The sequence below is a fragment of the Podarcis vaucheri genome, assembly GCF_965113315.1.
Source record: "Podarcis vaucheri genome assembly, chromosome: 6".
Lineage (NCBI taxonomy): Eukaryota > Metazoa > Chordata > Lepidosauria > Squamata > Lacertidae > Podarcis > Podarcis vaucheri.
The window spans coordinates 54,603,361-54,631,043 of NC_138764.1; the positions used below are offsets into that span (position 1 = coordinate 54,603,361).

The 27,683-nt window shown below is 40.6% G+C and overlaps 2 protein-coding genes across 5 annotated transcripts in view; one reads left to right on the top strand and one right to left on the bottom strand.

Moving 5' to 3' along the window:
• The window catches only part of TMEM69 (transmembrane protein 69), a 35,953-nt gene that overhangs the window by 7,987 nt on the left and 283 nt on the right, over positions 1–27,683 (bottom strand). The window contains exons 2-3 of one of the 2 annotated variants that reach the window (XR_014220770.1): positions 20,895–21,035; positions 18,153–18,247 (exon numbers count right to left, since the gene is read on the bottom strand). The gene's annotated coding sequence lies outside the window, so the exon portion shown is untranslated. Of the gene's footprint in view, positions 1–18,152; positions 18,248–20,894; positions 21,036–27,683 lie in introns of those variants that run through there. The other variant, XM_082226795.1, reaches the window with a different exon arrangement.
• GPBP1L1 (GC-rich promoter binding protein 1 like 1) lies at positions 212–25,588 on the top strand. Of its 3 annotated transcripts, none has more exons than XM_082226770.1 (12): positions 212–347; positions 13,106–13,942; positions 15,258–15,373; positions 16,936–17,065; positions 18,029–18,309; positions 18,924–18,996; positions 20,112–20,305; positions 21,179–21,319; positions 21,496–21,654; positions 22,684–22,805; positions 24,120–24,222; positions 24,681–25,588. In XM_082226770.1, the coding sequence occupies exons 3-12, from the start codon at positions 15,314–15,316 to the stop codon at positions 24,828–24,830; spliced, it is 1,413 nt and encodes a 470-aa protein (XP_082082896.1). In that variant the 5' UTR covers positions 212–347; positions 13,106–13,942; positions 15,258–15,313; the 3' UTR covers positions 24,831–25,588. The 3 variants fall into 3 exon arrangements, with proteins under 3 accessions (XP_082082896.1, XP_082082895.1, XP_082082897.1); XM_082226769.1 differs by lacking the exon at positions 212–347 and adding an exon at positions 418–616; XM_082226771.1 differs by lacking the exon at positions 212–347 and adding an exon at positions 1,269–1,656.

Here is a 27,683-nt window from a genome sequence, read left to right on the forward strand (position 1 = left end):
GCGCTTTAAGAATGAAGAGACTTCAGAGCCATGGCTGGGGATAAGGGCGAACGAGGAAGAAGTGAAGTCCATAATATATTCGGGTAGCAGGACGTTAGCGTGCGGGGAAAGCGCACAGCATCACGGAAGTAGCTGTGAAAGGCTGGTTTGCCTGCAGCCTCCGATAACACAACCAGGAGGATACACGCTCACGCATGCGCAGAGAAGAAATGGAAGGCGCGCGAGAGCCCTGAGCTTTGGTGGGCGGCACGCGAAAGACTACTTCGCCTGGCTCGGACGAGCCAGAGCACGAGCGGCGGAAAGCGAGTGCGCGTGCGCCCCGGTCTTTTGGCACGGGCTGGGCCCAGGTGGGTGTGTTTCCCCCTCTTCCCCCCCTCTTCGCACGCGTGAGTAGCCCCGCCCCCTCCGGCCCCCGGGCGGGCTGGGCCGGGCAGCCATTTTGGGCAGAGCTTTGTTATGGTTCGGTGTGGGGAACTCAAGCGACACAGAGAGTGAGGCGGGAGGGGGCGAGTGGGGCCTGGTCCCGTAAGCACGGCCTTGTGTGGAGAGAAGGGAAGAGGAGCTGGACTTGAGGCGGCGCTGAGCGGCAGCCAGCGGCCTTTGGGGAGAGAGTAAGGTAGGGAGCGGGCAGGGGGAAGCCCAGAGCAGGCGAGGGGGCGGGAGCATAAACAAGTGGAGGTTCTGTTGCAGGAAAGAGCCGAGGGGGCGGCGGAGGCCCTGCGGGGTCGCTTGGCGGCCGGGAGAGTTGCTCGGGGCAGTTGTTGGTTTGCGGAAGCGCTCGGGACAAGGGGCATCGCGGAGAGGTGCTTGGCAAGGGGCGGGGGGGCGGCGATAGCTAAGAAGAGGGTAATGGGGGACCTGCTTGGAGGTGTCCGCGCGAGCAATTGGGGGGCGGGGTGGAGACTGGAGGTGTGCGAGGAAGGATCAGCTGGAGTAAAGAGTGAATAGCGGAAGGAGGAGGCTACGGTAGGCCTCTGGAGTGCAAAGTTGAGCAGGAGGTGCGGAGTGGCCAGGACAGGCAGTCGGTGGCATGTGATTTTCAGGGCAGGTGGGAGAGGGTTTTTTGTTTTGTTATTTGTTGGCATGGGGGTGAAATGGATTAGGGGTTCCAGCGTGGGTATAGGAAGGGAGGGAGAAGCAGATCAAAGCAGTTGTGAGACTAGGCTAAGGTAGGGGGCGGGCTGTCGAGTAGGGCACAGGATTTTATAAAATGCGATGAGTTATTCTTTAGTGGAAAGGGGGCAAATGCTGGCTTGTTGGACAACTTGTAGACAGCTTGTTGGACAACTCGAGACAGCCAAGTGTGGTGGGTCAAAACTAGGAATATTTAAGTAAGAATGCTTGGCTTGACGTAGTTTCCCTATGGAACTGTTTTCGTTTTCTTTTTCACACACACCCGCCCCAAACAACAACAGCGACTCTGTGTTCAGGAACAAATATACAAGTGTCAGGAATGGATAATTATATCCTGCCTTCCATGCAGACTGCCTTGTAAAATCTAGCATTGTTGTTCTTGCTGAGCAGGCTGAGAAGGAGGGAGTTGACTTGTGGGTGTGTTTGTAGGGAGGTACAAATAGAGTATTTTGAATATTAAGGCAGAAGGAAGGCATACAGTATTATACTTGTGTAATACTTCTTTGCTGCATATGACTCAAGGTAAGGAGTAGAGTGTCAGATTCTGGCAGTTACTGGTAGATTTTTTTAATGCTTGAATGGAATGTGCACTTCTTGTGTCTTTCCTGATGGCTATATTACTCTAGATACTGCTTGAAATTATTTGGGTGTGTGGGGGTGTAAAAACATTTTCCTTTAAAATTTGGGTGGCTGAGTTAAAATATAAATGTTAAATAGAATCTAGTGCAAATGTGGAAGTTGTTGTGTGTCTTAAAAGGATAGTTGCTTTGCCTGTTCTGCACCAACATTTCTTGGGAAATAGGACAATTTGTCTATATGCCTTCTATGTAGAAGATAGTCTGAAGGAAACTGAAAAATTATTAACTTTTAAAGAGAATGTACTAAAGTAGTACTTCAGCCCGATAACCTTAACAGTAAGAATTTGCATCTAGAGATCTATCAATACTTTAGTAATTAGTTTGACTTTTAGATGCAATAGAAAAAGAGTTCCAGTGACCAGTGTTTTCTTAGGGGTGGGGGAAGAGGCCAGACTTAAAGGATCTACTTTTGTTTTTTTCTGGAACCCCCAAGATCCATCAACCAGAGTTGGGTGCAAAAGGCATACTTAAAATTAAAGAATTCTGAGCCCAAGAATTTGTTTTTAGTACCAGACCTGAACTGAGCTGACAGTTCTTCCACACACATATCCACTCCTTGTTGCTCTATGCCACCCTATTTTCTTCATTTCAGCAATCTGATTTGTGCATCTTGCTATTATTAAGCAATTGATAGAAATCGTTGCCAACCTCCTGAAAATCACATAGATCTTCCATTAAATCCCCAATCTCTGCACCCCTGTCTTGGGTGATCATTGTCAGGGTAAGGATGAGAACTAAATATATTATGAAAGGATAACAGAATTTTGCAATCATTTTGATAGGTACTTCATTTATATAAACTTGTACACACTTTTGCATGAGTCACATGTTGTTCTTTTTTAGATGTATCTCAAAGAGATTAGTGGGTTTGGGATTATTTGTATGTCAGCTAATACTTTTTAGTCTATTTACCATTTGCAATTCTCCCTTTCTATACAACAAGCATAAGTGAAATTTAACCCTACAGTCCACGTACCGAATGCTACATTAACACTTCTGCTAATAGTAGTAGACAGATACGACTGTGGGTGGGGATTTTTTAATTATATTTTGAGTTGTGTTGTCAAATTTCTGCTGCTGTTGTCATATACCCTACTGTAATGAGAAATGGAAATAAGATTAGAAATTTTCTTAAATCCTGCAAAATATTAACATCATTATGCTAAATGCTCTTCAAAATATGTCCACCCAGTTAATAGTCTGCATTCCTATTCACACTAACTTCAAGCTGCATTAAGTGTAGTGGAACTTCTGAGCTAACATGTGGTTTATTGTACAGTTTTGTTTTAGATACCTGAGTTAAACTCAAGTGCTTTGTACATAGTGAAGCTTATACAGAAACTCGTTTATCACTTAGGCATTCTGGTGCTTGCTAGTTTTTCTGCCTCTGTAAATTAAGAGAAGAGTGTAAGCCTCACCATTCTGGAAGATTTCCTTGCACCAGAAACTTTGCCCTAGTAACAAATTGTCAATATTTCTGTACACAAGAGTAGCAGTGCAAAAACATTTAGTATTAGAAGAAACAACAGAACTGGAATATAATTCCCAAAGAGGATAGGTTTCCATTTAAGTTTCTAGAATTTTGTTGTTTGCTGTGTTGCATTCAAAGCAAGTACTGAAAGAGAAGCTAGTATTGCCTCACCAGTTGATTTGCATAGTATTTGGTAGCCTTTACTGACTTATGGACAACTGTTAAGGGGGAAGGAATGACTATTGTGAAAGAAATATGTTAGTTCGCTCTTTTGCTGCAACCTCTGTATTTTAGAAAGAACACTGTACTTTGAAAGATAAGAGGTTTTGATACTTCCCACCTCTCCACTTCCCCTTTCCCTACTCCTTTAGTTGTAAAAATAGTTGAGTAATATATAGTAAAGTCAAGCTAGATTGAGACCAATGTAATGCATTTCTAGGGCACACATTTCTTCAAAAAGGTGATGAGACTGATGCCTAATTTTTATTCTTTTCCTGGCTCCTAACAAGTCTCCTACAGTAGGCTGCAGCATGTTACTAATTTGCCATTAATAATGTTAAGCTCAGGCACTTGTAGCATAACCATATATCAGAGGTCGCCAACGTTTTTGGACCATTTTGAATGTTGAGAGAATGCTGATGATGCCAGTTACAATATGGCAGCCATGGGGGAATGGCATGGCACAAAATTAGAGAAAGTGAAGATACATTTTCTGCCCCTGAGCACCCTCATGTTTACCATGGGAAATCAGCTGTGGAGGTACTAATGTCAAAGGCACAACAGCCTTGTTTTCCCCAATGGCAGTCCTAAACCAAAGCATAAACTGCCATCCTGTATCTAGAACATAAATAGAACAAGCTCTATTTAAAAAAGGAGAAAGATTTCTGAAATAGACATGTGTACTGTGCATATGGGGCCTATCACATTTTTTGTAAAATGGTATAAATATGACCTTGTAACATAGTTTCAAGTACCGTATTAAGTCAGAAGAAGAAATGCAAAAAAATTAAATTGTGATGGTCTTAAAATCTAAGCTTTCTTTTTGAAAGACTGTAATATGTTTGATTCATGGTGGAAAGAAAATTCTGTTCTAGATAATAAAGAGAAACTTTGTGAAGGGTGAATTCCACTATGTATTTAATCAAACACGGGATTCACTCATAGCACACTTAAAAAAAAGATTTTAAAAGTATGTAATAGATGCTACGGACAATTAATGCAGATCTTTCATTGGCTTAATTTCTGGAGTGTACACAGATATTTTACAGCTGTGTGTGTGGAAATATGGAAAGTAGTAATTCAGGTTCATGTGTAACTGAATTACAAAAAAAAATGGTTAGGTGTGTAAAATGGCTGACTTGTCTTCAGTTTGTCTGACATGACTTTTTAAAGAATATATTGAAACAGACTGCTTTCATTTTAGAAATATAATACATTATTTGTTTTAAAAGGGGGAGACTCAAGACCACTTATTTAACAATGTATAGTGTTTATACCCAAATAATTTCATCACCAAAATAGCTATGTATTTGTACAGGCATTTAAACTTGCCCATACCAAAATTGGAGCTTACTTGCAGCCTATTATGGGTTGAATCCAGCAACCATTGGATAAATGGAACGACTTCTGCTCCTGCAGTGGTACGTCTCCTCCCCATGACCCCCAAATCTGAGGTAGTGGGTTGGGGAGGTGGGGGTGCATGGAGGGGGGAGGAGAAGTACATGAATGAAAGCCATTCCACTTGTGCAATGATGTTTTCGGATACAACCCAGAACATTTTAAAGCTTGGGAAGTTTTAAATAGTGTGGCAGTGGAACTGTTCACCTTAGACTTTGTTTATGGATAAATATATGTGTTGTGATGGTCATCACCATTTGATGTTGATAGACATCTGTATTAATCTGAGATACAAACAAGAGTCAGCATCCACACATAGCCATTTCACTCCTTCCTTCACCAGAGTGAAGCAGCCAGGAAGCTGCATCCAGACCAGGAGCCATAGTTATGGCTTTCAAACAAACCACATTATGAAACCATGGTATTAAGGTGGTCACTGCATTAACTAGTTCCAAGTGTGAATGCATCAAGAAGCTGTCGGCTGCAGCTTCCTGGTTTGCTCATTTGTGCAAAGGAAGAGGTGAAATGGTTGCATGTGAGTGCCTGAAACTTGTGTAAGTCTTGATTTACTAAGCCAAGATTATCCTCTGAACATCACCCATGTATAAAGTATGCACAAATTAATATGGGTTCAGCAACCAATATGTTGACTTGGATGAAGCAACTCAGTAATCAAATTTCAGTTGAGCCATGGCTTATATGTGTGGCGTTATGGACGGCAAAAATAATAATAGTCTAGTAATGGCCCACTTCACAATGATATCAGTAGTGATGCCTATCTTGTTTCAGTGTACAAAGGGTAAATTCTTCGTATGTTAACCTGTAGTTCTGATTTTCAACGGTTTCACAAAAGTTTTAGTAGATTAATGTGGGACATATTAAGCTACTAGTGAAATACTTGTTGTTTTGATGGACATTGTGTGTGTGTGTGTGTATAAACCCACATGTGTGGAGATACCGTATACACTACACACTTTCCAGGGGCACCTGCGGTTTGTATATAGAAATACACCCTCTTGCGTGAATGGAAATATATGATTTTTTGGACACAATGTAGCCTACTGTACGAAGGTAACAGTGTTCGAAACTCCCATTGTTTTAGGCGCATTGTGCGACAAGAAATTTTATTAGTGTGAGCAGTTTCTGAGCTTTGGGTGCAGTACTACGCCTAAGATTTCAGATTAAAATTGCAGTGGAAGGAAGGGAGGACCTTTTCTGACTCCCCACTTCCAGCTACTCTCTGAAGACTGAAGAGACCCTCTTAAGAATATTAGGGGGTGGGCAAGGGAAGGACTAGACCATGTGAAAAATGAACATAATATTTTAGCTGCAGTTCACTCATTTTCAGCTTTGTATTCTTGTTACTTAAAAAGCATTCCGTTGTTGCACCCATAACCTAGGTTTAAGGTGCCATTTAGCTCCTAGCTTTCAAATCTGTTTCAGACACTGGAAGGTAAGACTTGTATTTGATATTCTGTCCACTCTTGTACCTGGCCCCTTCTGCAGCCCTTTGGCTGAGACCTTTCTCACTCCCATTTAAAAGGTTAATACCAATACCAATAACACAAGCAAGATATGATTGCATAGCATTCTTGTTGGCAGTCTAGCTGCAATAGTCTAAACTGCAGTTTCCAAAATGTCTTCAAAAACAACCCCTTGAAAAGCTCATTGCATTATTCCAGTCTAGAAATTAACCAGCCATGGCCAGGCTGTCTCTTGTCAAGAAAAGGTTGCAGTCAGCATATCAGGCATAGCTGATAAAATGCACTACATGCCACTGAAGCAATCACATGTTGAAATGGCAAAGTTGAATCCATAAGCACCCACAGGATGCACACCTGATCCTTCAGGGAGAGTGAAATCCTTTTCAGAACTGGTTGAACAGCACCTTCCTGGGCAGATGAACCGCCCACCAACAGCACTTCCATCTAGTTACAATTTATTGGTTCTCTGCCAAGTACCAAGACAGCAGTGCTTCATCAGGAATTGACAGAGCTGGGTGTCAAAAGCCCCATAACCCTTTATAGGACACAGGAGTTCCTCAGCAGATAAGTTGGTGCAGAATGAGGTCCCATAAAATAAAAATCTGAAAACCACTGGTGTAAATCATAAGCACTGCAGCAGTTGTCTGAACCGCCTAAGAACATCCTGCCAAATCACCTTCTTCCATCTAATCAACCATATTCAAGGTTTCGGTGGAAGGAAATGAAGGTGGAAGAACCATCTCCTCCAGTACATGGCTTCAAATTTCAGATTTAACATGACAGTTACTTGATTTGAAGCTTTCTCAGAAGTAATACATGCAGATCCCATTATCTGAACATAATGCGTTCCTAGAAAATCACTCATTAGGCGAACAATCGCATAATGATCTGATGAATCCTATATTCCCCTCCTAACATTTAGTTTGGCCTTCAGTCACTGCCTCTGCTCTGCAGGTTATATTAATCACATACTTTTTGAAATTTTTATTGATCAGGGTTGACCATACCAGTTTGAATTTTGTCATCCTAAGGATGGAAGTAAGGGCTGTTGTTCGCTTTTGTAGAAGGGTGAAAAGATGTGGTGTGAAATGTTTGTACTCTGTTCTACATGAGTTGGGCCAGACTGCTGTTGCTCCTTTTTCTGTGCTTGAAAATAGACTAGTTTTTAGACTGAAGCAGTGTTAGTTGATTATACTGGTTCATCATAAATACATTCTGCCATACTAAACCGAAAGATCAAATTCAAAATTTTAATATATGAAGATGTTTTCTTTGGTGTGGGAATAAGTTCAATCCTTCAAGTTCTGAGGGTCCAGATGCTAGTGCTGCTTGTGACCTATGGGCCAGTAAGTCTTAGTATGTGGCTGAACAGCCATCCAAGTGTTTTTGCCTACCAGTGTCTTCCAATACAGAATTCCATTGCTCAAAATGCATTTATATGGGAAAATGCAATGTAGCACCAACTAGCAAAGAACTACTACACATGGCGTTGGAAGTTATGCAATCAAGAGATGTATGGAGCAAATTAGGTTTCGGAAGAAGTAGGATGAACTATGTTTTTAATTGAGAACATAGTAACTAATCATGATTGGGTAGAATTAATGGAATCTGGACTGTGTTGTTGTTTTTTTGCAGATTTCTGTTTAAGGTTAGATAGTAAATCCCATGTGAATCACTCAGTAATTTGTGTATACCGTACCTATACCTAACAAACATTGAGCTGTAACTGTATGCATCAGTGATTAGAAAGCTGAATGCATAAAACATGCAGTTTTCTAGAGTAAACTAGGCTCTTCTGCACACTCAGCTGTTTGCCATATTGGTTTATTAGTTGCACTTAAGTCACAGTTTCCTGTGAAGTTGTGGTTTGACAAACCTTTGAAGCATTGAAGTAAGACACTTGAGGAGGTAATGAGATAGATGAATTGTTATCCATCAGATTGTTGAGAGGCTCCCTGGGACAGTAGGTTCCTTTGATTTAAACATTTACATACAAGATTTTGACCACTATAATATGGATGTGGCACACAAACTTGCAATATTATATATGTTTATGTTTTTGAAGGGGACATGATTTCATAGTGTTTCACTAGATATAAATTGCAAAGCCGCCAGACATGCAAATAGCCATTTTAAAACTCTTTAGAAAGGAACAGTACTAAAAACATTACAAGTAAGGGCTCTTCTATGGAGATTACCCTTTTTTTTGTTCTCAATTCTATTGGTTATTCAGTGTCTATGGTAACATCTGTTAGGTCTTTAATAAATACACAGGTATTTGCAGATTTACATGTAACTGCATTGTGTTAATTCAACCCTTCTCTGCTTTGCTTCTTAGGTAAACCTCTAGTAAGCTGAGCAATAGTTTTGAACTTTTATCCCAAAATAGAACCCAGTTACAACTTTGCTGAAACGAAAATAATTTTAGTATTTGAGTTAAGTGAATAACTTTTCCTCCCAAGAGTTGTAATGTTAAATTCCTGAATTATACTGTGTATTAACTTTCACTTTTAGTTTAGACAAGTATATTACGCCATTCATTCTCAATTGTTACTTGCTAGAAGCGTAAATACTAGTTATCCATGGATGAGCACCCAGCTGACACCATGCATCTGTTTCTGCTGGAGAGCTGTAGTGATAGATGCCACAGCCCTGCAATGTGCTTTTCTATTAATAATACTGACATTTTTGAACAACTAAAATACAAGTACACACCCAGAAACACAATAATTGAACAATAGTACAAAAACAACCTAACTTTAGGAATGGAAGCAAGAAAAAAGTATGGTATAATCGAATCTAAAGATACATGGTATACATTCTACTTGTCTTTGTTCTCCTTCAAAGGATCCTCACTTCTGAAGGAAAAGTTGAAGTTGGGATAAAACCTTATCTTGCGGCACTTAAGCTACACTCAGTATGGGAAAAAGAGGTGGGGGAGATGCTTATGTGTAACATAGATCAGGAGATGACTAATCAGAATCTAGAAAAGGGTTCTGTATTTTTTTCAAACAATTTAAAAGTTTGCTGCGTCTTGTAGCTCACCCACTCCTTGCATACCAAATCCAACATTCCAATCCGGGCTTTCAGCTGGGTCCTAGTCTTGACACCAAATGCTTTGCTCTACGCAGCACATTTAAACCATAGGAGGAGCCCTGTCGGATCAGACCAGGGGTCTATCTAATCCAGCTTTGTGTTCTCAAAGTGGCCAACAGGACACGAGTGCTATGATGCACTCCCACTTGTGATCCACCCAACTGGTTTTTAGAGGCATTCTGCCTCTGATGCTGAGGTAATATAGCAACTGTGACTAGTTATTCTAAATGCAGAGTAATGGGCATCTCTGCTTCCATGATTGAATGATTGTAAGGGTGGTGCAGGTGGATGAGAGTGGGTAAGCCTCATTGCACTAGCAGAAACCCTTGTGTTGGCTCCTGCTAGCTAGCAGAACTACTTAGCCAAACAGGTCTACTGTGAGTAAAATATAACTGAGTTCCATCCACAGGCTTTTGAGTATGCTAAAATCAAGTTACATGTTCAGTTCATTTTTTAATTAAAATTTAAACTGTATAAGGCAGGCATCCCCAAACTTGGCCCTTCAGCTGTTTTGGAACTACAGTTCCCATCATCCTTGACCACTGGTTCTGTTAGCTAGGGATGATGGGAATTGTAGTCCCAAAACAGCTGCAGGGCCAAGTCTGGGGATGCCTGGTATAAGGGAAGTGCTGCTGGCCTTATGTTCTTGCCTTGGTAAATGGCATACTTAATGGTATACTTAATGATTTACTGTGAGTATAGCTTTCTGGGCTGTTACCATTTCCCTTCTAGGGCACAGTGGAAGCAAATTATGATCCCTGGCTTAGTATTGCATCTGAATTGGGAATTATTATTTATTTCACTTCCAAACAGACCATGGTTTGTGAATTATGCTTTGTTTCTACTTGTGCTAGCAGAGAGAACACAACAGCCCAGCAAAACATGTTCACAATAAAACATTAAGTATGCAGTGTGATGTGTGAACTACAGTGTGCTGTCATATCAAAAATATAAGTATTGTAACAAAAATCTGAAAAGCTTTGCATTTGTTTGGATATAACATTGAAATCACATTTAGTGTTTTGATTCCCTCTAACCCCATCATCTATTTAAGTTCAAATACTCTTGGGAGCAGAATGGTGTGTAGATGAACCTTTGGTCTCATTCAGCAGGGTTCATCTTCTTTATTATTATTATTTTTTGAGATACTTCATTAGGTAAAAGTAACCTATCTTTTTAGTTTTGTTTACTTTAATAAGTCAGAAATGTTAAATTGGAATCTATTCAACTTAGGGCATCAGGATATGTTCCAGGAAATCAGCATTTCTGGTTTGAGTTGAATCTTGAGAAGGCTTTTGTGTGTGTGTTAATGTCTCTTGCCAAATAATGTTGAATTCTCATCTAGGAGATATGGAGTTCAATTTCCAGGTTGTGAATGGATCATTAACCTCCCTCCCTGCCCCAAAAAGGAAAAGAAACATTATCACTTCACTGGGGACTTGCATGAGCAGGTGTTGCTAGAGGACCACAGTTCCTGGCCATGCTGGCTGCACTGATGGGAGTTGGAGTTCAGTAAAATCTGGAGAACCAGAGATTTCCCATTCCCAGCATAGTAATTATGGGGCCAGTATATTAAATCGGTGATTCTTTTAAAAATAATGTACCAATCTTGACATAGAACTTTTTGAATCAGGGTAGAGCAGCTTTCCCTGACTTGGAGCCCCCTCCACCCCCAACTACAGCTCCAGCTAGCATAGCTAATGATTAGGGATGATGGCAATTGTAGACCAAAATGTCGTGAGAGCATCAGGCTGGAAAAGGCTGGACTAGAGAATATAAACTTCTTTGCCAGGATTATAGTTCCACATTGAGCTTTATGAGATCATAGAATCTTAGAGTTGGAAGGGATGCAAGGGTCATCTAGTCTAACCCCTGCAATGCAGGAATCTCAGCTAAAGCACCCAGGACAGGTGGCCATTCAACCTCTGCTTAAAAACCTCCAAGGAAGGAGAGTCCACTAGCTCTTGTGGGAGTCTGTTCCACTGCCGAATAGCTCTTACTATCAGAAAGTTTTTTCCAAATGTTTATTCGGAATCTCCTGACAACTTGAAGGCATTGGTTCAAGTCCTACCCTCCAGAGAGGGAGAAAACAAGCATGTTCCCTCTTCCATGTGACAGTCTTTAAGATATTTGAGGATGGCTACCATATCTCCTATCCTCTTTTCCGGGCTAAACATACCCAGCTCCTTCAAGCGCTCCTTGTAAGCCTTAGTTTCCAGATCCTTAATCATCTTGGTTGCCCTCTGCACATGTTCCAGCTTGTCAACTTCCTTCTTAAATTGTGGTGCCCAGAATTTGGACACAGTATTCCAGGTGTGGTCTGGCCAAGGCAGAATAGAATGGTACTATTACTTCACTTGGACACTGTACTTGTTGATGCAGCCTAGAATAGTGTTAGCTGATGACTCATGTTAAGCTTGTGGTCCACCAAGACCCCTAGATCCTTTTCACAGTTACTACTAGTAGTCCAGGTGTCCCCCATCCTATATTTGTGCATCTGGTTCTTCCTGCCTAAGTGCAGAACCTTAGATTTGTCCCTATTGAAGTTCATTTTGTTAGCCTGGGCCCAGTTCTCCAGTCAAATATAACTTTACAGGAAGTATGTATCAAAGAGAAATTCAGGACTTAAAGAAATGAATGCCTTGCAGAATTCCTTAAATGCTGCTGTTCTGGGGTTTCTTTTTGACCAGTAGGAAACCTTCCATAATTTACCTTTCGTGATTCTAGGCCTATAATTTCTGCCATGGTGATAAATCAATGGAACGTGGAATTTTTAAATTCTAAAATGCATAGCATCCTTAGTGATGTGCTAGTGTTCTGTGGTGTGTGTGTCCAATTTCAAATAAGTCATAGCTTAGTAGTTGTTAGGGTTGATTAATTATAGACACAGTATTAGTGAGGGTTGTTTGGTAGGTAATAAAATCTAAACCTTTCATAAGAGTTTTTCTTAGCTACATTTACATATTCAGCATTGCATAGTATTGACTGTGCTCAGTCCTCTTTTGGTTGACTTTGGGGGTTTTGCCGCCTTGTAAAGTGTTTTTATATATATCTGCAAGCATCAAGGTTCCCTCTGAGCAGGCAGACAACTTTCCTTTTGTTTATTTCTGGCCCTTTTGGGGGGCTTTTGTCGGTATTCAGTGAATTTGCAATTAGAGAGTGTTATTTGTATCCTCTGTTGATAGTGCATGTTGGCAGACCTGTGTTTGAACATGGCGGCACCTGCAAAGTAGGTATGTGTGGAGTGTTGGAGTTCAAATCCTTATTCATGAAGCTCACAAGGTAGCTTTGATGGTGGTAATAATAATAATAATAATAATAATAATAATAATAATAATAATAATAATAATTTGTACCCCGCTTATCTGACTGGGTTGCCCCAGCCACCGTGGGTGGTAAAGTCTCTCAGCCTAACCTACTTCATGAAGCTATTTTATGAAGACAAAATAAGGTAATACATGGATGGATGGGGTACAAATAGGATAACTTTCAAGGTAAAAATGCTGAAATAGGGTGTTGATTGAAAATAATCACAGGTAACTTAAAAACTGGCTTGCTTCATGATTTCAGTAGAAACTGAAGAAGACATGGAAAACTTATATATTATTGAGCTTTTAGATCCTTTTTGCTTCATTTACTGATAGGTAATACTGTCTTTCTTTCAGAGAATACTTCGTGAATTCTACACTTTTCAGAAGATCGTCACCCAAATTCATTATAATACACCAACTTTCTCTTTTTTTAAAGCAACAACTCAACTAAATTAGTTCAGGGAGAGATTATTTTCTGGCTTAGCCCCTTACTTTTAGCTTTAATTGAATGCATTCATAGCAACAATAGGACAGAAATCATTGTGAATCTTACCTCTTCATCAAGTTGCTTTTAGTTCCTCAGCAAGGAAATTTAAGTTACATTATGTGAAAATCCTTTCAAGATAGTTTTAAGAATGCTAACAACTTTTTAAGCAACTATAAAAGTGGTGAGGATGAGTCTTGCATTTTAGAACTTCTACAAATATACGTTTTAACACACATTTTCAGAATTTGCAGGATCCTTCATGGTCCTGCCACCCACCTCCCCGCCCCCATTCCAAATCAAGTTGTTGCAGAAGATGAACAGAGTGGATTTGTGGAGTTCACCATTAATCATGGTGTCTTTCTGAATGCTGTGCATATCTGATAAGTACTGTTGTAATGTAAAAGCTGAGTTGCATAGCATTGTAACAACAACAGCAAAATTAATGAGGTGAATGTAGTTGTGGCTTTTCAAAAATGCACACTCCCTTTTAGGTATTTTTTTTCTCATATAAGTGCAGAGAGCAATTAAGATGAGCAGCTAGAGGGGTGAGGGGTGCAGTCGGCACGAAGTGCGGCTTCTCGTGCTTCCTTTGGGACTCACCCTTGCCGCAAAGCTGGCATAGGTGCACCCTGGAGAAGGAAGAAATCTGGAGAACCAAGAGAAGTGCTAAAAGTGAGAGTGGTGGACTGCAGAGGCCGGACTAGGTAAGTCATTGTGGGACTTCCTTTGTTTACTGCTATATGAAAATACACAACCTTTGCGCCTTCATTTCCATCTCTGTTTGTGATATTTCACAACAGGTATGTTCAAATGATCATATCTTGATTTAATAAGAAGAAATAAGAAGTCTTGTGCACCCACATGCAGCTGCTCCTTTCCTGTCTTTGCATGAGGTGGCAAAGAACAGGGAAGTCTTTAGTTAAAAATAATATCCTGTTTAGTAGCTTTGGAACTGGTATTTGAAGCCATGGCTTGAGGTTGCCTTCAGATGGTGTCTAGAAGCATAGAATCATAAGTTGGAAGGGGCCCAAGAGTCATAAAGTTCAACCCCCTGCAGTGCAGGAATCTTAAGTAAAGCATGACAGAAGACCATCCAACCTCTGCTTAAAAACCTCCAATGAAGGAGAATGCACCACCTTACAAGAGAGTCTTTTCCACTGTTGAAGAGCCCTACTGTCAGAAAGTTCTTCCTGATGTTTAGTCAGTATCACCTTTCTTGTAACTTGAATTCTTTGGTTTGGGTCCTAGCCTCTGGGACAGGAGAAAACAAGCTTGCTCCATCTTCCACGTGACAGTCCTTTAGATAACTGAAGAAGTTTAAAGAGTTTCCCAGTTCAGACAAAATGGGAAATGGGATGTTGACTGTGGATTTCTTGTTATGTGCTCATGGAAAAGCCATGATACCGTTCAAACATGCTTATTGTGAAAGATTTATAGCAGGGGTCAGCAAACTTTTTCATCAGGGGGCCAGTCCACTGTCCCTCAAACTTTGTGGGGGGCCAGACTATAATTTTTTTGGGGGGATGAATTCCTATGCCCCACAAATAACCCATTTTAAATAAAAGCACACATTCTACTCATGTAAAAATATGCTGATTCCTGGACCGTCCGCGGGCCGGATTTAGAAGGCGATTGGGCCGGATCCAGCCCCCGGGCCTTAGTTTGCCTACCTGTGATTTATAGTGTCCAGAGTGAAATACTAATAGGCTGGAGGGGAAATTAATACTGAATTCTTCATCAACTTTTTCTAGTTCCCAGCAGAAACTATAGAGGTTGATGGAGCTCAGTTTCTAGTTTTATTGGTTTGAATTGAGCATGGAGGGTGGAAATCAACAGGAGCCATTGAACTACAATAGTTCAGAATGGATCTATGTCAAGTTGTATATCCTTCAATTAGCTCTTGGAAAGATACTGAGTTGCTGTCCAAGCTGCTGGGGGCTGGCCTAGTCCTGTCTTTGCTGTGTTGTCTTTGCTCTGGGGAGGGCTGACAGTGGATGTGTGTTGTTCATCTTGTCTTAGATCCTGGCCATGAGGTTTGATGCCTCGCTTTATTGAAGGAGAGACACTGGACCTAAATGGCGCAGCATGACTTTGTTCCTGCCTGGCTTAACTTCTCTACACCACAGTCTGCTAAGGTAAACGACTGAATCTTGGATCAAACTCTTCAATAACATTTAGACAAGTTATGGCCAGGTTGCCTATTTGATTATGAAATGCATACATGGCTTTGTAAAACAGTTAAGTTATATTGGCCATATTGAGCCCGCATTAAAAGTGCATCAACAATAAAATGGTAGGACATCGCTACCAGAATTGATAGCCCATTTGTCAAACTAATGCTTGCATTAACAAAACTAACATACAAATTGCATTTTTGGACAATTTGTCACTAATGATGTGTTGTCATGACATGGAAAAAGCTGCAAAACTTAAATGTAACCAGTGCCCTCTTCAAACTGTTTTTTGCTTCATTGGGAAGGGTTGGTTTAAACTCTTGCGCTTTGTGTGGCTGCAATGTAGCCTATTCTAGTTACATTAATTGATCCATGCACTTTTGCCTCTGGCCCCTCCCACCACTGGCATGCATCTCCTGGAAGGTTCCCAGGGAATGTTGACCTCGGGTTGAAAAAGGTTCTCTACCCCTGGTTTGGAACAGCCAGTCTCTCAAAGTCATGCACAGAGAAAATATAAACATTTACCATTACAGTAACACACAAAATTGTTAATTAATATGTGGGCAAAGTATGTGCCCTGAGAGACAAAGTGGATGTTCTGGGAACAACAAATGCTACAATATGACTGAAGCTAAGCTGTTGTTGTCCTGGAAGCCAGACTACTGGGAGCCCCTTGTAAGAGTATACAGTCATACCTCGGGTTGAAGACGCTTCCAGTTGAGCGTGTTCGAGTTGCGCTCCTCGGCAACCCAGAAGTAACGGAGCGCGTTACTTCCGGGTTTCGCCGCTTGCGCAGACGCTCAAAATGACATCACGTGCATGCGCAGAAGTGGCGAAAAGCGGCATGCGCAGAGGCGCTGTCGCTTGTTACGTTTACTTCTAGATACGAACGAGGCTCCGGAACGGATCCCGTTCGTATCTAGAGGTACCACTGTATATATAATTTGGATAGGGTTGTATTTACCATTAAGATTCAAATGTGCAGCATGGGGGTGTGGCATTGCTCCTGTGTGCCCAGTAGCAGCTATAGCCAGAAGTGCTTTTTGCTAGTTTTGATAGGTGCACCAGCAGTTCCCGTTCCTGGTTAGGACAGACCTGGTAGCAATAATTAACGACAATATCCAGATTGGATTATCATAATGCATAGAACTATTATAATGCACTCAATGTGCACTTTCAGTGGCTTCTTATAAATGAAGAATCTAAATGCCATTTTCCAATATGGGTCCTAAACTGTTTGACAGTTGATCAGTCTGTTACCCTGAAATAATAGCAAGACAACTTGCTGTCACAGTGTATTTAAAAGGAGTCAAGGAAGGAACAGATTCTACACAATTGCAAACGTGTGGCTGAAGCTGGTACATATATACTAAATATAGCTTTGTTGGTTGGTTCTGGTGGTCACTGGAATATCACTTTTGAACAAAGTAGGAAACAATCTGTTGATAAACTCCTGAAAACTCATGCGGAGCTCATAATTCCAGAGCCTTTGCATGTTTTGATTATTATTTTTTCCTTAATAGGCCCCTGGAACCACTCTTGAGAAGCACGGAGAGCATCTTCCTCGGGGAGAGGGCCGCTTTGGCGTAAGCCGGAGACGCCACAACTCTTCTGATGGCTTTTTTAATAATGGTCCCCTCAGAACTGCAGGAGGTATATAAAAAGGCTCATACTAGAACTTGTACACACTGGTCTTAGGTTTTATTACTCAGTTAGATGCTGCAAACATTTAAATGCTTGAAAAACCTGATTGTCTGAGATAAAAGTGTGGAGGTTTTCAACTTACCCAGGGCTTTGTAACAATTGTTTCCTATGAGAGAGTAAATTGTGAGCACCCCACCTTATAAAAAGTAGGTGGTATTCTGATTTTTCATGATGTGCTAGGAGTCTGTTGGCATACTTAAGCAAACGTCAAGAAGACAGCTGTGATAGAAGACTATAATGTCATTGCTTGTAACGGAGAATGGTTAGGGTATATTGTTCACTTGGGCTTCACAATAAAGGCTGTAATCCCAAGATCTGGTTGGAGTAGTAAAGATGATATTCTGAACTGACATAGAGCAGGGATGGGGGACTTTTCCCCCAGGTGGGCCAAATCTGTTTCTGCCCTACACTTTTCAGGCCAAATTTAGGCAGAGTCTTCCACCTGTCAATCACCCAATATCACAATGAGGTGATGTGCCTCTATAAAAGAGCACTCCCAGTATGCCTTCAAAGAGGTTTGCTCTAGGATTGCTATGGTGTTTGCACTGACTGCCCTGCTAAAGTGAAGAATTTTCCCTCCTTTTGAGCAGTTGTTTCCATAAAAATCAACTGATGGATGATTAGAGTGTGCCCTGCTTCAGCAAGGGAACAATGATGAGCTTGCTTCCAGTTGTTCCTTTGAAGCCACTTCAATAGCTGCATATGGCATTGGGGGGAGGGGAATAGATAGGTGTGATTTGCCAGAAATAGCTGGGGTGCATTGTAGGTCCAAATTGGCTGCTGCACCAGAGGTTCCCAACCCCTGACAAAGTGCATTGTTGCTGCATGCTGGCTTCATTAGAGATCTGTACTATGGCAGATATTTTAGGTACTGACTATTTTTATTCATACAACAATCTTCCTCTCATGCAGACTGCTGGCATCAGCCTTCCCTGCACCGTCATGATTCTGTGGACTCTGGTGCTTCTAAAGGAGTTCATGTTGGGCTAGCTGGCAATCAGCCTGGCTGGTATGGTTCTTCACGAGGCCATGATGGCATGAATCAAAGAGGAGGAGGAGGAACTGGATCCCATCGCCACTGGAATGGCAATTTCCACTCCCGAAAGGGTTCGGCCTTTCAGGAAAAGCCACCTGCTGAGACGAGGGAGGAAAAGGAAGAAAAGGAGAAACTGCAATTTGAGGAGGAAGACTTTGTAAGTGTACAGTATTGTGTTTTCAACAAGGTTTCCTGCTGATTTTTCACAAGCACTGGTTTCTTCTATGCTTTCATGCATCTCTGTGTTTCCCCAAACTGCATAATGTGTGAAGGCTCTGCCCCCAGAGATGTATCCAGAACATGTGTCCACTTACATGTTCAAAGGAAAACTCCTTTCTTTGGATATAAATGGGAAGTTCCTACCATGTGCCAGTTGGGCAACCAGTATCATTTTAGTTTCTTCCTCCTTCCAACTCACAGCTTTCCCTAAGGCTAGATGCTGATTAGACATACTGATTATTCCATGTTTAGACTATATAAAAAATTAAATCTTCTTTTCATGCAGTACATCTGCTTCACTTAAACCTATTTGTATCTTCAACCTAGCTCTTTAATAAACTTGCTATTTGCTCACACTGGTTTGCAGAGTAATTAAGTACAACAGCAAAGGAACATTGTCAAGATGTTGGTATATAAATTGTGAGAGAATAATGTTGAATTTAAATACAATTATTAAGTTTTTAAAACTTAGTCCTAGCTAAGTAACTTGAAAATGGAGTTAATAAAATTTTGTATCATAGTAAGACATACGTTTTTCTTTTTGTTTTCTAGCCATCATTGAATCCAGAAGCTGGAAAACAGAACAGCCAGAGTAAACCAGTTGGGACGCCATCTGGTGTTTGGGGTAGGTATTGAGGCATCATGGAACATCCATCTTCTTAGAAATAGATATAAATTGTCTTTCCATTTTCAATCCCAAGAATTCTGAAGCAGATTGAGCTGAATCTTAGTATTTTCAAAGATGCCTTGGATATTTAGTGGTAGAGTTGTAGAGTCCTTGGGTCTCACCAAGAAATGTCTGTGTTCTCTTCTCTTCTCCCCCCACCCCCATCATATTTGACATTCAGCATCCTAGACATTTAAATTTTGCCCATTCAGTATCTAGAGCACTTCTCCAATTCTTTCCAGCAATGTGGAAAGTGCTGTGTTTCCCATCCCTCATCCAAACCACCAGACCCATGGCTCAAGCAAGAGATTGGTGCTTGAGCCCTGAGCCTTAAGAAGCCACATAGTAAAGGAAGGACTTGATTCAATGAGTTATGGATCCTTTTTAATGCCCAAAGCAGCCCATGTTATCTACTAACCATTAATCACACATCTACTGTACCAATGTTCAGCCATGTAACATCCAAAGTAGTCCTTAAGATTGTTAGGCCCTATGCATACCACAGGTTACAGATATATAGCCAGAATGGAACATACTAATTGAAAATCAAGACTTTTTGTGAGAGGCCTAAGATAAGCATAGCTATTTGCATCTTAGTGCTCATCTAAACTATATTGGGCCTAAAGATGAGCTTGTAACAATATCAGCACAACTGATAATTCCTACTGGTCCAGGTTTGTTTCCTCCAAAGACGCTCATGGAAGAATAGTGAATATAACTTGTTTCATCAGATTGCAATTATATAAAGCGTTGTCCTTTAGAATTGGGCTTTATTTGAACTGAATATCCATTTTGGTTGAAAACCTAAAATAAATCTATTTGTTAACTACATTTCCAGACTAGTCCTTCTCAGATTCTGTCCTATATGATGAGCTGTCTCCAAATATTTCCCGTTTGAGCAGGTGCTAAAATAACTGGGCTGAGAAAAGAGTGAATTTTGTAGAAAAGAGGACTGTTTCTGCCTTCCTGTAACAAGTAGTGTCTGTAAAACCATCTATTCCCATTTGAACTAGGGATGAACTGCATTTTTAATGAAAATTTGGTGTGTTTCTCTTCCCCACCCCTTTTACTAGAAAACCCTCCTAGTGCCAAGCAACCTACCAAGATGCTGGTCATCAAAAAGGTTTCAAAAGAAGATCCTGCTGCTGCCTTCTCAGCTGCATTTACGTCACCAGGGCCTCAGCTTTCAAATGGCAACAAGGCAACTACCATTGTCCCAAGTGTCTACAAAAATCTGGTTCCCAAGCCTGCAACACCCCCTTCCAAGGTATGCATAGGTTCACTCAGATAAAAGGTAAAGGTACCACTGCAGGGGAAGTTTTAACATTCTGTTGACTAACCTAAAGGAAATATTAAATTGTGCTGTACTAAACCTATAAAATACTATTACAATGTAAATGGAAATAAAGGGTTCATGTTGAAGGTTAAGAGTTTTTTTTTTAAAAAAACTGGTTTTCTTGAGTTGGTGCACTTCCCTCCTTTTCTCTTTTCTTCCTGCTCCCCAATGTGAGGGTGTGCCCTCTCTCCTTTGCTGAGAAGGGCTGCATTATGACAACCAGTAGACACAGGAACATTTGGTATTAAGCTCTCAACAATCTCTATTTACTTGTGACTTAGGGACACGTGCCAGGTTCCCTCGTTACTCCAGTTCTGCATGCTTTCTCCCCAGCTGTTCCTGGCTTCTACTTTTGCATTCCCTGTCTTCAACTCTTAGTGCTTCGTCTCCAGTTTAAATGTTTCACACAGGGTGTTACCATATAGTCACCATGCACAACATGTGTCGTAGGATAAATGCAGCCCCCTCTATTTGCACACATTCAGGGGAATTCTAATTGCCCACTGTTGCACCTTCTCACCTCTTTGTAGGAATAAGCAAGGCCTGCCAAAGCCCGTCACAAGTAGAAATGGTGATGGGAAACTTTCTACATTACTCCGACCACTTTCCTTTCCTTTTCTTTTCCTGGATCCGTGATGGGGCTGGTGCCAGTTTTTTCAGCCTGCCGACAAAAATATAAATAGTAATCAAGGTGACTAGTTCTAAGCAAGATAAAAAATTAAGTTACTAGGTTAATTATTGATGTTGCTTTTATGCAGTTTCTTGCTCCCTAATGTTACTGTATTTGTTCTCTTCTCATGGTAGCCAAGCCAATGGAAAGCTAACAGAAGTGAACATAAACCAGGCTCGCTCTCCTCCAGCCGTGATTCTGCTTTTACAAGTCCAGTGTCTGTAACCAAACCTGCTGTACTGGCCAGTGGCTCTGTTCTCACCTCTTCTAAAGAGGTAAGCTTGAAAGGTTGAATTAAAAAACTGGATTTGAAAGTATTTGAACATCAGTGAACATACACTTATGATCACCCAGCTTAAATGACACAAATAGAAATGGGGTAGGGAGGACAGGATCCCTCTGGTAAAAAGGTAACTCTGGAAGATTTGCAGCACTTTTATTCTCTCTACAGAGTCCTTCCAGCATCACCCCTCCCATTGAAATAAACTCCTCTCGCTTGACAAAGCTGATGCGCCGCACCACAGATAAGAAGAGTGAGTTCTTGAAGGCCTTGAAGGATGACCGGAATGGGGAGTTGCCAGAGCGCCATGAGAGCAACAAATTGGAGGATGTAAGGGTGCAGCTCCGATTTTTCTTTCTAGAGTATTAAAACGATAGGGATTTTTGAGTGTGAAATGAAATGCTGTGTTAAAGGTATGGCAGAGCTGGTATTTTCCAACTATTCTAAGTGCTTGACTTGTCTGGTAATCACCTACTTTTTATGGGAATTTGAATTTTTGTTCTGTTCTTTGACTTGTGCAGATAGGTGGTAAATGATAGTTAAAGGAGTGAGTTTTCACATAAACAAAATATGTGTCCTCTTCATGCACAGTATGTCCATTTAGCGAATAACCCCTGCAGAAATTCATTTTTAATCTATATATATTAGTTTTTTCAACAAATAAAACAAAGCTGAATTTTTTAGAAATGTAAAGTGCATAACACAAAACAGTATAGACATTTTCATTCCCCCACTCCCCAAATAATTGTGCTGGACTAGCACATTAAGGTAATTGAAAGCTTTTAAAGTCTCTTTACTTTTGGGAAATAAAAGGTGATAGAGGTATTAAAGAGTACTGAAGCAAAAGACCTTATTGGTTACAATAAGGTTATAACTAAGCATTTTGTCAGATGTCTGTGGGACCAGACCCAATGTGTGCAGAATACATGCTTAAGTTATTTGTTGGGAACCCATTCACAATCCTGATTGTAGGATTCATCAAGGCTCGAAAATTGCACACATAGCACCCTGTTGCACATGTGTTTTTATTTTGCTGGACATTCTAGAAACTACAGCTTCTAGATAGAGGGATCTTGAAAAAAAGAATATTTTTACAATGTAATTTGTTAGTATTAATTATGGCCAGGAAGGCTGGGTATATATTGATTATTTTTCCAAAAGTAAACTCCTTACAGAGCAATTTGTGCATGTTTGAAGTCTTCCTGGGCTTATTTCATAGCAAGTGTGGTTTTGATTGGATAGATAGCAGTACAAGAGTGGTTGTTTGATGCTATGATCTAAAGGCCTAGGTAGGCCTTGTATATCATAGCTCAGCAGCCTTCACCAGGCAATTTGACTTATTTTTTTCTCCCTTGCCAGATGGAGGATGGCAGCACACCAGAACCAAAGGAAAACTGGGAAGAGAATTGTCACCAGAATGGTCTTTCTCTGCCTTTAGAAGAAGGGGAGAACCTTTCTCACTCATTAGAAGCAGAACACAGGTGAGAGGGAAGACAGACTGCTAAGGAAAATCTTTTTCTACCAGCACTGTAGATAAATTAGTGGAATAAGAGTCAGAAGTAAAAGTAGAACCTGAAACTTCTTAAAGTTCTATCACCAACCACAAGATATTGTCAGTTTTTGCTTCTATTGTTTGATCATGCTGTTCTTGCAGTGTAGTGTACCATTTTGCTATCCTGCAGTGGGTGCTCATATACTGGGAGGGTCTTTGCACAGAGGCATATTATTTCAAAGGTGATGGCAAGGGTAACTCCCTAACAGCTATCTATCACACATAAGACCAGAATGTTTTTGTGGAATAAATCATTAAGTCTTCTGACGCTACCCCAGCTGTTTGAGCACAACAGTAGCTACTTAATGTCACGGCTAGATCAGGCCTGCATAAACCTCAGCCCAGTAATTGCTCAACCTCTGATGCTGCAGTGCTGCTCCCTCAGAGCAGGCATAGGAGTAATGGCTCCTTATCTGTTAGGGATGCTTTAGTTGTGATTCCTGCATTGCAGGGAGTTGGACTAGATAACCCTTGGGATAGCTTCCAACTCTACAGTTCTATGATTCATAACAGGAGTAGGGAGCAAGGTGTATTTGCCATCATTTGTCACAGAGTCCCTGTTGGCAGTGATGTTGCTGCCACAAGGTAGAGTGAGTTGGGGAAGAGACATTTTCTCCCATTTGCTCTGGAAGAGGCAGATGACACAATTATTTTGCTTATAAAGGACTTTCTATTTTTCAGTCAAATCACCCCTCAGATTTTGACATGCTGACAAGCACCTAATACATGCATGTCAGCATGCATACACAGAAAAACTATTCCTCAAGAATAGTTACTTTCTTACTAATGAATAATGAATACAAGAGGTGTATTCTACTCAGTTATAACCTGAGAGGGAAAAGGGGTCAACCCCATCCACTTGGCTTCTAGCTCCAGCCATCACTGGTCCAGTTCTTTCTCACATTAACCCTCAGGATTCCTGCCATATTCCTTTTTCATTCCCCAGTCCCTCATAACCACATCATTTACTTTCATTACCTAGGTCCTTCTTCATAAAGTCACCCCATGCTCCTTTGCAGCTGAAGAATACTTGTTAAATAATTGTTAACAATTATTTAACATTATTTAACAAGCATTGTTAACAATGCTTGTTAAATAGAACTTAACTAATTCATGTAAAAATCAGTGGTGAGTATAGAAAACGTGTCAATTTTGTATGCATTGTTATGTGGGGGTGGGTCTTTCTTCCATTGTTAATCCAACCTCTCTTTCTCAACCCATCCCATCTCCTTTAAATTGCTAGGTTATTGAAAGCAATGGGGTGGCAAGAGTACCCTGAAAATGATGAGAATTGCCTTCCCCTCACAGAGGATGAGCTCAAAGAGTTCCAAATAAAGTCAGAGCAGGTATGTTTAGCTTTTGTGCTTAATACAGTGGTACCTTGGGTTACATACGCTTCAAGTTACACACTCCGCTAACCCAAAAATAGTGCTTCAGGTCAAGAACTTTGCTTCAGGATGAGAACAGAAATCATGCTCCGGCAGCAGGAGGCCCCATTAGCTAAAGTGGTGCTTCAGGTTAAGTACAGTTTCAGGTTAAGTATGGACCTCCGGAACCAATTAAGTACTTAACCCGAGGTACCACTGCATTATTATCAGTCTTTTAGCATTGGTCGTTTCTTAGTTTTATTTCATAAAACCTGTGAGATGATGATTGCAAAAGCGTCTACTCAGGGTTTTTTTGCATGTTGACAAGCCTATATAGACTTTGTTTTATATGTACATAGTATTAGAGTGTACTCTGCTTTGAGCTCTGAATGGAAAAGGGAAACAAAAATGAATTCATTTTTCTTTCTTTCCTGCAGCTAAGAAGAAACGGCTTTAGGAAGAATGGATTTCTTCAAGGCCGTGGCAACAGTCAACTATTCTCCCACTGGAGAAGCACTTTTAAGACAGAGTTTGAGGAGTCAGATACAGAAACAAGTAGCAGTGAAACTTCAGACGATGATGCCTGAAAATAGGCACAAAAAACCCACAGTACAAAACAACCCAGCAAACTCAGTTTGTAGTTCAGCACATAAATGTTTGGGGTTCAAATGAAGCAGAGTTTATTCTGTCTCAAGTCTGTTCAGTTTCTTTTTATTGTTGAAAACTTCATGCACAAGGGAAAGAATTATATCCCAAAGATGAAAGCTATTGGCTTATTTTTGGTTTTGCCCTTCTATGCTTCATAGAGAACAGTCCATGCAGATGGGTGACTCATGGCCTTCTGGTGCAAGGCATAGTTTCAGTCTCATCAGCAGCAGGATGTAAGGGACTGAGTTGGGCAGCCACATGCTTCTCATACTGCCGTCCACATAGCAAAATGCTGTGCGGCAATAATGTGCTAAAACAATCATTGTCAATGACAAAATGGCTATGGAAGTTCTAATTGTGTTAAATTAATGCTAATAACATGGAACTTTTTTATTTTGTTTTTTGGCGGCTCGGGGAGCTTCATCACTTAACCAGGCGTGTTTGGGGTTTTTTTTCCTTTTTTGGGGGTACAGCTGTAAAATATTTGGATATAGGAATTGTTTGTGTTCTTGCAACCTTGATATTCAGGGTGGATTGTAAAATATAAATTTTTGTGGGACTTCAAAGATTAAGATTATTTTGATAACATTATTTACAGATTTAAAAAAGTGACTATCACATTGAGTCTGTATGAGGGGGAAAACTACTGCAACAAAGATAACTAACTTGGAATAAATATTTTGCATCAGTTTGCCAATTCTGTGTCTCATTTCTCATGAAATACTATAGAAGTAAGGCAACTTGGCTATCCTTATTTTGTGTTATTGTGGCCTTCATATAACAGAACCTGCTTTAAAGAAAACTATTGAGTAACTTGAATAAATCCTGATTTGGTTTTTAAGCAAGGGGTCCCTGCTCCTGCCAACCTAGCAGTTCGAAAGCACGTCAAAGTGCAAGTAGGTAAATGGGTACTGCTCCGACGGGAAGGTAAACGGCGTTTCCGTGCACTGCTCTGGTTCGCCAAAAGTGGCTTAGTCATGCTGGCCACATGACCCGGAAGCTGTACGCCAGCTCCCTCGGCCAATAAAGCGAGATGAGCACCGCAACCCCAGAGTCGGTCAGGGGTCCCCTTACCTTTACCTTACCAGTTGAATAGTTGTGCTTCTCTTTCTCTCTGTGCAGAGCAATTTTACATTACAATGCAGATTATCAGAACTGAACATAAATTAACATCTGAGTGTAAAGTGAGGGAGAGAGGCTAAGTTGAAATGCTAATGTTTATACACTGAAGAAAATATAGAGACTTCAAATACTTTAATTTGATACTCATTGTCAGTCTCAACCTAGACTAACTCACAGAGTTGTTCTGAGGATAAAACGGGGCAGGGAACCAAGCATACACACACATAATTTATTTAATTTGTATACCGCCCTATACCAGCAGGTCTTGGGGTGGTTACAATATAAAATCACAAAATACAAAGCAACCCAATAACCCCCCCTCCAATATGCTATATTGAGTTCCTTGGGGGAAAGTGGGAAATAAATATAATAATCCACAGGCTCTAGAAACAGCTTCAATTCATAAAATTCAAAGACACAATTATTGCACCCAAAGAACTTAGTTCCTTATGCTCAGCAGTTCCTTGGGCTTGAAGCTTCCTGAACAACATTCTCATTGCTACATGGCAAATCACTTCTAAAAGCAATGAATTATACAGCATGGGAACCTGCTATTCAACAACAAAACCTCACTAGGAATGTGTAATCCTAAGAGGGCCTTTGCATCAGACTCAACATGAACAACCAAAATATTTAATTTACAGAAATAGCAGGAATATATTATGAATCAACATACTACGGGCAACTTATATATACACAGCTAGCATAGGAGACTGTATCTGCTCACCAATATGCAGAAATCATCTGCTGCAAGTACTCTCAATCACATGTTCAGGTAACAGCAGAGGAATGCTGACTCACCAAAGGATAACATTTATTGTGACTCTGAACTACTGTAATAAATAAACTTAGCTGAACTTGTAGGATGGCTATATAGGTTCACATGTACTTAAACATTTATCAACTCCTTTCAAATTAATTTCAACTAGGTTGCAAGCATTGCATAGTAAAATCTGGAACCTTCCTAGAGCTGTATTGATATGACTAGACTCTCAGCTGGGGATATGACTATGCTTGGTAAGACAGGTGATATCTGTGAAGAATCTGGCTTATGTCAGTTTTGATGCACAGTGGAGGATTAGAATGGGGTATCGGGTTTTTTCCTAACCAAATCCTGGTCTCCTATTTGGGATTTTGTAGATTTTCTGCATCAGCAAAGAGTTGAACTTCAAGGTCCCATCCAACTCTGATTCTATGCTGAAATACTGGCTTTCCTGCATTGACACCTTAAAGTCTAAAGCAGATTTATTGTGGTACATGCTTTCATAAACTAGAGCCCATTTGTTAGATGTATAAAGAATTGTCTTCAATGTGTGTGTGAATGTATATATGGAGTGCAGTGGGTTTTTGACATATCTATGCAAAGCCCAAATTTATAGAAGATACCCTTATCATAAGAGTTGTAACTGATGTTTCCTTCGTATCTAATTTAGCACCTGTCGTGGGGGATAATGAGATCAGCACTAGCCTATTCCAAATGTTCTGGTTTCCATCTTTCTCAGACAGTTACAACCCTTCACTGTATGCCATTGTCGCCAATGTCATATGTGAAGGACAGGCGTAGTTGGTACCACCTAAATTTTGTGTTAATCTGCCTTTCCGTTTCGTTGCGTGCGTATTTTTTAAAACTACCGGATACGATTATTTTACAAGAGCCGTGTACCTTTTTA

Bases quoted from the DNA above. Each gene is read 5' to 3' on its own strand.
- GPBP1L1 (XM_082226770.1), top strand. From the start codon at position 15,314: ATGGCGCAGCATGACTTTGTTCCTGCCTGGCTTAACTTCTCTACACCA. The intron at 17,066-18,028 runs GTATATAAAAAG...CCTCTCATGCAG, and splicing joins TCCCCTCAGAACTGCAGGAG to ACTGCTGGCATCAGCCTTCC. The intron at 24,223-24,680 runs GTATGTTTAGCT...TCTTTCCTGCAG, and splicing joins TCCAAATAAAGTCAGAGCAG to CTAAGAAGAAACGGCTTTAG.